Below are 9,505 nucleotides of genomic sequence, written 5' to 3'. Positions count from 1 at the left end.
TGAGCCTGCCCTGACACAGCTCCAGCCATTCCCTGGGGGCTGTGGCTGTGAATGTCCTGTACAGGCATTGAACCCACAACTGTGGTGCTTTTAGCACCGTGCTCTGACCAGCTGAGCTCATCTCCCCTTCCTCATGGCTTGGCTGGTATTTTACACTTTGGGAATACATGTGAAGTCATTTGACTCGTGCAGGTTTTCTGTGCAGGTTTCCCTGAGGGAGCTGATGGCTCTCACAGCCTGTGTGGTGTGCAGGGAGTGGACTCTCTCATCCTTTTAATCCCTTCCAACTCAAGCTATTCAACGATTCTATGCTGCTGAACTCCAGCTTCCTTTCCCATCCTATAGAGGGACGTGGGGGGTGTCCATCACGACGGGGAATCCCCTCCCTGGGCCACTCCTTCCTCCTGACTCTCTCTGTCCCACAGGGTACTCTCCTTACGATGCTGCAGCAACCTCTCCCGAGCTGCTCCTGGGGCCCAGGCCCATCCTGCCGGGGCCGGGGCGGGCGCAGGAGGAGCCCATGATGGTGCACATGAACCCCACGCACTGGGAGCGCCCCGTGGACACGGCCGCGCCCGGCGCCCACCAGACCTGGCCCAACCAGTGGGGCCCGGGGGGGCTGTCCCTGCACCCTGCGGCCGAGCAGAGGGAGAAGCAGCTGACCGAGGTGCCCTTGTCCTGCTGCCAGGGGAAGGGGCCCGGATCCGGGCAGCTCTGCGGCCCCTGCGAGGCGAGCAGGGCGGTGAGTGGTGGCGCGGCGAGGGACGGGGCATCGGGCACTGCTGGGCGTGGGGGGATCTCCTTGGGGCAAGGGGGTGAGGGTGGAATCTCATATGGGTGTGGAGGGCAAGGGCAAGGGTGGGAAGTTTGTCATACTGTGTAGTGGAAGGTCAGACACACCAGTGTTCCCGGCTACTACACCTTCTGGAAGTTGTTTTAATCGTTAGTGGTGATTCCTACTCGAAAAGGCTGCTCATTTGGTTGGGCTTAGCTTCAATCCCAGTCACCAGATCCTGCTTTATGCTGGGCTGAGTGGATGCCCTTGGAGCCCTGATCCCACCCTCCTCCTGCTCCTGAAAGCAGAGCCCTCCCTGCACCTTTGGTTCCATGCCGGGTCTCTGACCCCACCCAACCCGAATTTCCCACCATCCTTACCCCTCATTTAAACACAGGTTCTGGGATTTGCCTGTGGAGCTGGGGCTGTTGAGCCTCCCACAGCTGGTGTCACTCTGGACCAACGTGTTTGTGCCTTGCATTCCCTCCCAAGCCACTTTCAGCATCTGTCACGTTCCAGCAGCCGTGGCTCTGCAAATCCTCTGAAGGCAGAGATTAGAGGTTTGACGTACGGAGTCAAAAGCTGGCTTGGATATAAATCCCAAGAAGGGGTATTCCTGCTCCTTGCCCTCAGAAACAGATTTGCAGATGAGTTTACGCCCAAAGCCCCCCTTGCTCTCCATGGGGATTTTGCAAAGGTCTCTGCAAGGTCTGCTGCTTGCTCATCCCGTAAATTGACTGTACCAGAAATCCTTGGAATAGCTCTGAATATGAAGCTGGGAAGAACTGGAAATGGCAGTTGCCATTCCCAGGCCCTGGCAGTGTTTTAAGCAATGGAGCCAAAGGGACGAAGTGGGTTTTACTGGTGTTTATTTTATTTCTTCTCCATTAAACAGCTCGAAACTGGAGGCTTCACGCTGCCAGGAGGGGCTGAGATCCCACATGAGGAGCAAGAAGATCCACTGCCAATACTGCCTGTCCCAAATGCCATCCGACAGAAAGTCACTTTAGGTAAAAGAGAGGGAGGGGTCACGTGCAGCCACCTCAGAAGAAATCATGTCACCCTTTGTCCCCCATGGGCAAACCTCAGAGGCACCAGCCAGTTGCTCCAGCTCCTTTGGACACATTGGGATGGAGGATGCCCCCGCTCCTCTCCATGCAGGGGTGTTTCCTTGGGATGCTGTCACCCCTGTGGATGGGATGCTGAGAGCCAGGGGACAGGACAGGTGGAAGGGATTCAGGAGCCCCCTCAGCTCCCTGCAGGCTCCAGACAGTGAGGAGGGACAGGCTCTGGGCTCTGTCCCACCCCAGTGGCTCTGAGCATCTGTTCCCACTGAGGCAGTCATTCCTCTCCCAGAAACAAGGTGTTTTCCTGAATCACCAAATCCACCCCCAGTGGTGTGTGGCACCACCATAAAGGCATGGACCCTGTCCCACAAGGTTTACACTTGCTCTGGAAGAAGGTTCCTGTGCAGCAGCAGAGCTGTGATGGGTGTTGGACTGAGCTCCCCCTCCAGGGTCTGACACCAGTGGGTGGGATATCTCGCTCCACCGTGGCCCACGGGAATACAGGGATCACAATATTCCAGTTAAAATGAGAGAACAGCCATGCTTTAAGAGGCAAAAGACAAATTTCCCTCTCCAAAGCATTCCTTTGGAAAGAGGGAGCTCTTGATGCTTTTTAGCTTCTACCTCTCTGTGTCTTATGTAGTTTTAGACTTAATACAGGTTTCTGTTCTGGAAATGTATTGGATGGGCAGAGTAGATGAGGAGGAAAGGTTGGACCCCTGGTTGTTAGTCCCTGAATGTGTATTAAACTGGGAGAGAACGTTAAAGAGCTCTTGATGTAACAAAAGACTGCAAGAAAATGGTCTTTCCATACTCGTGGAGAACAACAAAAATCAGTTCAGCCCACTGTGTTTTCCTTGGGAATCATAAGAAAAAACCTCTTTCAGAGAAAATATTTCAGGTGTAAGAGTTAATTTTACAGTTTAAATAGATTAATTTTTCCTTCCTATACTCTGGGGATTTATATCCATCCCAGGCTCCTCCACTTCCAGACTGGGTGGTCCTTAAATGATATGTGTGTTCTCAAGCAGAAAATGTTCTCTCTTGCCTTCATCCAAAGGGTACACTGGATTCATCCCCTGCTTCACCAACAATCTTGGTCTGACCTACATCCCTGGTGTGAGGAAGGCAATGAAGGAATTTGACAACTACCAGGTAGATTACATAGTGCTGAAATAAGAATGTGCACAGTGTTGATGCTGATCCACCTGAGTTTTCAGTGGTGGGATCAGAACTGGGTTATAAGTACAAGCCAAATCAAATGCTATTGGGTAATGCTGAAAAAAAAAAACCCACGAGTGATTAAATTCTGTAACTTGTTTCCTTGGGACATCAAGGGAGGATAAATGAGTTCATGAAAGGATTAAGCAAATCTACTGAGGGCTGGGTCAAAGGTGGCTGTTAAAAACGTTGCTCTGAGTGCAGAAATACAGGATACAACTCTCTGCTCTTCCCTTATGGAATATATCTTCTCCATCTGGATGGCAGTGCTGGATGGCTTCCTGTGCCGCTTGGGTGGATGTGTCTCCCTTTTTATTGGTTGCAAGGCTTTCTCCTTTACCAACATCATTTGTCTTAAAGGGACCTAGGTCTTCTCTCTCCTCCTTTCGGGAGAAATATCCCTACAGGAAAACTGTGTTTTAAGAGCCACATCATGGGAAAAGGAGATCCCTCCCCCAGCAGTTAATAGTTTGTATTCAAAGCCGCACATCCCTTCCTGCCCCCGAGGTGCAGGGGGCATCCCCGGGGTGCAGGGAGACCCCCGGGATGCAGGGAGATCCTTGGAATGCAGGGAGATCCCTGGGATGCAGCAGCCTCGCTGGTCCAGCCCCGCTGAGCGCATATGAGCTCCCTAAAAGCAGGCTACGACATTCCAGCCCTTCCTGCTCCTCGGGATCCGCTGTCGTGCCTCTGATGTAGGAAAAACATGCAAGATTGAGCACCCCCAGCTCAGAGAAATCAGCTGGGGAGGAATGAGTCGGGGGGCTGAGCGCGCAGGGCAGCGCCGTGCTTTGGCCGAGATGTGTTTCCCTGCTCCGGCTCCCTTCTCCCTCCCTGCTGCCTGCCGCGAACAGGAATTGCAGTGGAGCCACCAGAACAAACCCCAGGCATCGTCCAAACTGAACGTGCTGTTTGCAGAGCCTTTCTGCCCCTTTGCAGTAAATCAGGGAGGAGGTGTCGGGGCCCGGCGGGATCCCGGCTGGCTCAGCAGCACCGAGGGGAACAGACACGCGAAGGGGAGAGAATCACACCACAGTTCTACCTAAGATGGCTTCTGACTTCAAGCCACTAATCTTCTGCCCTAAATCTCTGTTGCCCTAGGTGACGCGCGGGGCTGTGCCGTGGATCGCTGCTCCCCGCCCGCACCCGGCGAATTCACCCCCCTCCCTCCCCAGAGCCGCGTAAAGAGCCGCGGCCACAAAGGGCTCCGTGGCCCCAGGGTGTGACCCCCCACCCCTCCGAGGGGGTGGCACAGCTCCAGGGACACCTTTAGGTGGCTGTGACACCCACCCTCCCGCCCAGCCCCGCGGAGGGCAGGGACTCGCCCAGGAGATGATTTACACTCTCCCTTCTGATGCTCCCTAAGCCTTCCTGTTCCTCCTGGCCTGGGAATTTACAGGCTAATTGCTGTTCGTGGCACTCGTGGAAACACAGAAGGGGTCAGACCCAGCACAGGTGTGCCCAGCTCCAGCAGGAACTGCTGGCTCACAGCACAGCATGAGGCATTTAGGGCTTGGGGATGATGCCCAAGGTCTGCAGAGATCCTTAGGACTTGGGCTTTTGCTGGGCCAGGACTTGCTCTGGGCACTGTCAGAGGCTGCTGCCAAGGAGAAGAATTTATGGAGTGCAAAAAGGAGAGGTTTCAATGTGGCTTTTAATGATAAAAAAGCAGAACTGGAAAGAGAATTGCTTTATATTGGCTTAAATATTTTATGTAATGTAGAGTCAAAGCACATGACTTTGGTAAAAATAGTATGTTTTAAAATAAACTGTTTCATGTTGTTGTGTTTTTTTTGGTTTTTTTTTTTTTTTTTTCCTTTTGTTTTCCCAGATTTTGAAGAAAAATCCACCTTTCACCTTGGGCATGAGATTTCCCCTGACACACTGGCCAGACACCAAAATCTACAACAGTGGTGGACTGAAACCTGCCTACACAGGCTTTGTGCCACGTAAGTTCATCAGCTGAGTGAAAAGCGAAAGTCACCAATACTAATTACTGTGCTAAGTAGTGCTGGTATTAGCTGGAGTGGCATGGAAGTGAACAGCTGCTGAAATGTTGCACACAGGTAGTAGAATTTTTTTTTTCTGGTCTGTGCCTGCTGTGGGAAAGCCCAGAATTCCCACTGCCAGGCTCACCAGGCCACAATTCCAGCCACCACCCCCTTACTGAGGCAGGAGAGACTCAGTGACACCCCACTGGTCACGTGTCAGGGAAGGGATTCTGTTCTGAAAAGCTTAAAGTCTGATAAAAAGCAAAAGGTAGATGATACAAAGGGGTTGAGATGGCACAAGAAGTGTGGGAAATGGGATTGGCCATCAGGACATGTGCCTGCCTGAGCCTTGTCATGTCTTGGTGCTGCCTGAAAGGAGAGGTCTGGAGGAATTTTGTGTGTAAGGGGAAGGTATCAGGCTAAATTCTCAACAAATCAGCAACTAAGGCATTGCTGTGTCACAGCTCAGTAATGTGGGTGGGAAACCAGAGAGAACCAAACTCACGGCTTGTCCTTACTGCAGTGCAGAGGGAAAATAATTCAACAGATAAAATGTGGAAGACTTGAAAGCAGAGTGGGAAAACCATCCAGGCAGGGCTGGGCTGTGGCTGATGGAGAGGCTGTGGCTTTAGTGAGACTTGCAGCAGGACCTGGGAAAGCCTGGCAGGAAAAGCCCAGCTGGACACCCTGCCAGTCAGGGAGCAAGAAAAACCCACCCTAAAATCAAGGGCAAAAACCTCCTCAGTGTTAATTCAGGCTTTAGGGATCTGTTGCCATCTTTCCCCCTCCAGCCTGTTCCGTGCAGGTCTGACATTCCCACTTCCCTGCCCCAGGAGCCACCGGAGTCAGCACAGCTTTAACTGCTCCAACCAGTCTGGCTCTGGGTGGAGAAAATTAATTAAAGCAGAAAACCTTTAAACCAAAGCAGTTATGATTTAGAACCCTGACTGGAATTTCTTCAGCAGGGAAGCAGCCTGTTCCCTCCTGTCCAGCTTTGTCACTCCAGGTGACACTGAACCCATCTTTTCCACAGTATGCTGTGTTAATGTACAGGGTTTTCAGGAGACAAACCCATGTCCCTGCCAGGTGTTCAGCTCACCCCAAAGGCAGAGGCTGCACCAACACCTGATTTAATTTCAAAACCCCTACAGTGATTTAAGGGCAGCTGCAGCAGTGCTGTGTGCACTGTGTGCGTGGGACAGCTTTGGTGTCACCTGTCCCCAGCCATAGGTGCCACCCAGCCTGTCACAGCTGTCCCCAGCACTCCTGGGCCCGGCCACAGCTCCCTGCTGGGTTTGTAGAGCTGAGGAGCTGCTGTGGATCAGCTCAGGCGGTGCCAGGGACACCCTCAGTGCTGTGGCACTCGCTGGCACCATTTTGTGCCCAGGCAGCTCAAACCTGCAGTGTCCCCTCGGTGCCCAGCCCGGCAGCTGCTCAGCCCCTGCCCTGCCAGGCTGCACAGGGACCTAAATTTAGCTACAGCTTGGAGCCAATCCCACCCTCCCTGTCGGGGTGTCCCCCCTCCAGCAGTACCTGAACATCAAGGAATAGCAGGAATTTCCCCCGTCCCCACAGCAGGGCTGTCACCTGGCTGAGGGCAGCCGAGCAGGGGGGTTGCCACGGGGCGCTCGTGCCAAGTCTGCCGCTTTCCTTTTCCAGACCTCCGGGACCTGTACGCGCTCACCTACGGGAACGGCACCCGGGAAGCTTTCCGGAAAGAACAGAGGAGACGGGGCTTTGCACTGTGAAAACTGCTTTAATGGTGCCTGTACAGCATTGCAAGTGACTCGGAAACAGCAATAATAACACAACACGAACAGAACCTTTGAATGAGAGAGAGTTCATACAACTTTAAACAAAATTTACAGGTGTTCAACTGCATAGCTTTATTCTGCCTCCTCCTCAGCCTCCTCCTCAAACTCCCCCTCCTCCTCGGCCGTGGCATCCTGGTACTGCTGGTACTCGGACACCAGGTCGTTCATGTTGCTCTCAGCCTCTGTGAACTCCATCTCGTCCATGCCCTCGCCCGTGTACCAGTGCAGGAAGGCCTTTCTGCGGAACATCGCAGTGAACTGCTCAGAAATGCGTTTGAACAGCTCCTGGATGGCCGTGCTGTTGCCAATGAAGGTGGCAGACATTTTGAGGCCGCGAGGTGGAATGTCACAGACCGCTGTCTTAACGTTATTGGGGATCCACTCAACAAAATAGCTGCTATTTTTGTTCTGCACGTTGAGCATCTGCTCGTCCACCTCTTTCATGGACATGCGGCCCCTAAAGACGGCGGCCACCGTCAGGTAGCGGCCGTGGCGGGGGTCACACGCTGCCATCATGTTCTTGGCATCGAACATCTGCTGGGTGAGCTCTGGCACGGTGAGAGCCCGGTACTGCTGGCTCCCACGGCTCGTGAGCGGGGCAAAACCGGGCATGAAAAAGTGCAGGCGAGGGAAGGGGACCATGTTCACCGCCAGCTTCCGCAGGTCAGCGTTGAGCTGGCCCGGGAACCGCAGGCAGGTGGTGACACCGCTCATGGTGGCCGACACGAGGTGGTTCAGGTCCCCGTAGGTGGGGGTCGTTAACTTGAGCGTTCTGAAGCAGATGTCGTACAGCGCCTCGTTATCGATACAGTACGTCTCGTCCGTGTTCTCCACCAGCTGGTGCACCGAGAGCGTGGCGTTGTAGGGCTCTACCACGGTATCTGACACTTTAGGGGAGGGCACCACACTGAAAGTATTCATAATTCGGTCTGGGTACTCCTCACGGATTTTGCTGATGAGAAGGGTACCCATGCCAGAGCCTGTGCCACCACCCAGGGAGTGAGTAAGCTGAAAGCCCTGCAGACAATCACAGCTTTCTGCCTCCTTCCTTACAACATCTAACACAGAATCGACTAATTCAGCACCTTCCGTATAATGGCCCTTTGCCCAGTTGTTTCCTGCTCCGCTCTGACCTGGAAAAGAGCCATTTTCGTATTAGATTACGGTCACTGCTTCCTGCTCATTGCTTGCAAGCAAAGCTTAAGAGCATCGGACTCCACTAAAAAGCTTTTATCTTATCGAGCGCAAGGGCTGTGGTTCCACACAGGCACCTCTGCAGTGGCTCGGCAGGCACAAGGAAACATTAATTATCAATGATACAGCAGCCACTCCATTTCTCCCGGTGCGGCGAGGGAGGCGGCAGCGAGAACGAGAAAGAGCAACGACCTCTGGTGCCACCCGGGAGCTGCTCCCAGCCGCAATCCCGGTGCTCCACGCCAGGATTAGCCCCGGCGGGGCCGGTCCCTCGGAGCATGTGCGGCGGGGCAGCCCCGCAGTGCTCGGCCCTGCCCCACCCCGCGGCTCCTCCCGCCCCCGCGCACTCACCGAACACGAAGTTGTCTGGCCTGAATATCTGCCCGAAGGGCCCGGAGCGCACCGAGTCCATGGTGCCGGGCTCAAGGTCCACCAGCACGGCGCGGGGCACGTACTTGCCGCCTGCGAACACAGCGAGAGCCGTCACTGCGGCGCCGGGGGGGGCGCGGGGGGAATGGGGGGGGGGGGGGCGGCTCGGGAGGGGCCCGGCCCTACCTGTGGCCTCGTTGTAGTAGACATTGATGCGCTCCAGCTGCAGGTCGCTGTCCCCGTGGTAGGTGCCGGTGGGGTCGATGCCGTGCTCGTCGCTGATCACCTCCCAGAACTGCCGGAGAGAAGCGCGTCAGGAGCGGCCGCGCCGGGCCGGCCGCGCCCCTCTCGCCCCACTTCTCCCCCCTCTCCCCTCCCGAAGCTCCCTCTCCCCGCCCGGACCTTGGCCCCGATCTGGTTGCCGCACTGTCCGGCCTGCAGGTGCACGATCTCCCTCATGATGGCGGCTGCTGCGGGCACTTACTCGGACCTTAACCTTCCCCCAACCGACTCTGGCTGCGTGAGGCAACCGCCAGCCCTTATATAGCAGCGGAATGCGCGCGCAGCCGCCTTTTCCCCGCCCATGAGCCCACGCGCAGCAACGATTGGCTGCTTATAACGAGGCTCCAGCAGCGAGACGATCCGGTTGGCCGCGCGGCTGTCACTCAAGCCGTCTGTTCCAGCTGGCCACGCCCCGCTGTCTGTTGGCTTTGCCGTGGGAGACCCGCGGCCCGCGAGTGCCCGCCCCGCCCACCGAGCGCGCTCCCCATTGGCCGAATTGAATGATTGATGTCGCGGGCGATTGGCCGGCGGCCCCGGGGGATGAGCTCCCGCCGCCTGATTGGCCGCGGGGGCCGTGCCCCGGTAACCGTCGCAGTGACTCCGCAGCGGGCGCTGGGCGGTGGCCGCCGCAGCCGCCCCTTGGCGGGCGCCGTGTGCGCGCTTTGCGCAGCGGAGGCGGCGGCTCCTCCTCACTGCGGGACAGGGGCGGGTTCCCCGCGGGTCCACAGTGGTTCTCCTCTTCCTCCCTGTCCCGCTGCCCGCCGGCCCCGGGGGCGCCGCAGCGGCGCTGTG

At 55.8% G+C, this 9,505-nt stretch overlaps 2 protein-coding genes across 4 annotated transcripts in view; one reads left to right on the top strand and one right to left on the bottom strand.

Moving 5' to 3' along the window:
- FAM166A (family with sequence similarity 166 member A) overlaps nucleotides 1–6,876 on the top strand; it is an 11,294-nt gene extending 4,418 nt beyond the window's left edge. For both annotated transcript variants that reach the window (XM_027902409.1, XM_027902408.1), the window contains exons 2-6: nucleotides 426–742; nucleotides 1,671–1,785; nucleotides 2,903–2,997; nucleotides 4,895–5,012; nucleotides 6,714–6,876. In XM_027902409.1, the coding sequence (XP_027758210.1) occupies nucleotides 426–742; nucleotides 1,671–1,785; nucleotides 2,903–2,997; nucleotides 4,895–5,012; nucleotides 6,714–6,802 (734 nt within the window). In that variant the 3' untranslated portion in view covers nucleotides 6,803–6,876. The remainder of the gene's footprint in view (nucleotides 1–425; nucleotides 743–1,670; nucleotides 1,786–2,902; nucleotides 2,998–4,894; nucleotides 5,013–6,713) is intronic.
- TUBB4B (tubulin beta 4B class IVb) lies at nucleotides 6,791–9,014 on the bottom strand. Of its 2 annotated transcripts, XM_027902407.1 has the most exons (4): nucleotides 8,834–9,006; nucleotides 8,618–8,726; nucleotides 8,414–8,524; nucleotides 6,791–8,001 (listed from the first exon to the last, which is right to left on the bottom strand). In XM_027902407.1, the coding sequence occupies exons 1-4, from the start codon at nucleotides 8,888–8,890 to the stop codon at nucleotides 6,941–6,943; spliced, it is 1,338 nt and encodes a 445-aa protein (XP_027758208.1). In that variant the 5' UTR covers nucleotides 8,891–9,006; the 3' UTR covers nucleotides 6,791–6,940. The 2 variants fall into 2 exon arrangements, with proteins under 2 accessions (XP_027758208.1, XP_027758207.1); XM_027902406.1 differs by having other exon boundaries at nucleotides 8,414–8,726; nucleotides 8,834–9,014.
- Nucleotides 9,015–9,505: the final 491 nt, after the last annotated feature.

This window comes from Empidonax traillii, unplaced genomic scaffold (assembly GCF_003031625.1).
Source record: "Empidonax traillii isolate 1590-97213 ecotype Southwest subspecies unplaced genomic scaffold, ASM303162v1 scaffold869:size279042, whole genome shotgun sequence".
NCBI classification, from domain to species: Eukaryota; Metazoa; Chordata; class Aves; order Passeriformes; family Tyrannidae; genus Empidonax; species Empidonax traillii.
The sequence above is the reverse complement of the archived record's forward strand: the minus strand, read 5'-3'. Positions and strand labels throughout refer to the sequence as shown.

What these genes read in the sequence shown, in the direction of transcription:
- TUBB4B (XM_027902406.1), bottom strand. Translation starts at nt 8,890, where the DNA reads ATGAGGGAGATCGTGCACCTGCAGGCCGGACAGTGCGGCAACCAGATC. An exon ending in GCAACCAGATCGGGGCCAAG is followed by an intron (nt 8,727 to 8,833) that starts GTCCGGGCGGGG and finishes TCTCTCCGGCAG; the next exon opens with TTCTGGGAGGTGATCAGCGA. An exon ending in GCCAGACAACTTCGTGTTCG is followed by an intron (nt 8,002 to 8,413) that starts GTGAGTGCGCGG and finishes GCTCTTTTCCAG; the next exon opens with GTCAGAGCGGAGCAGGAAAC.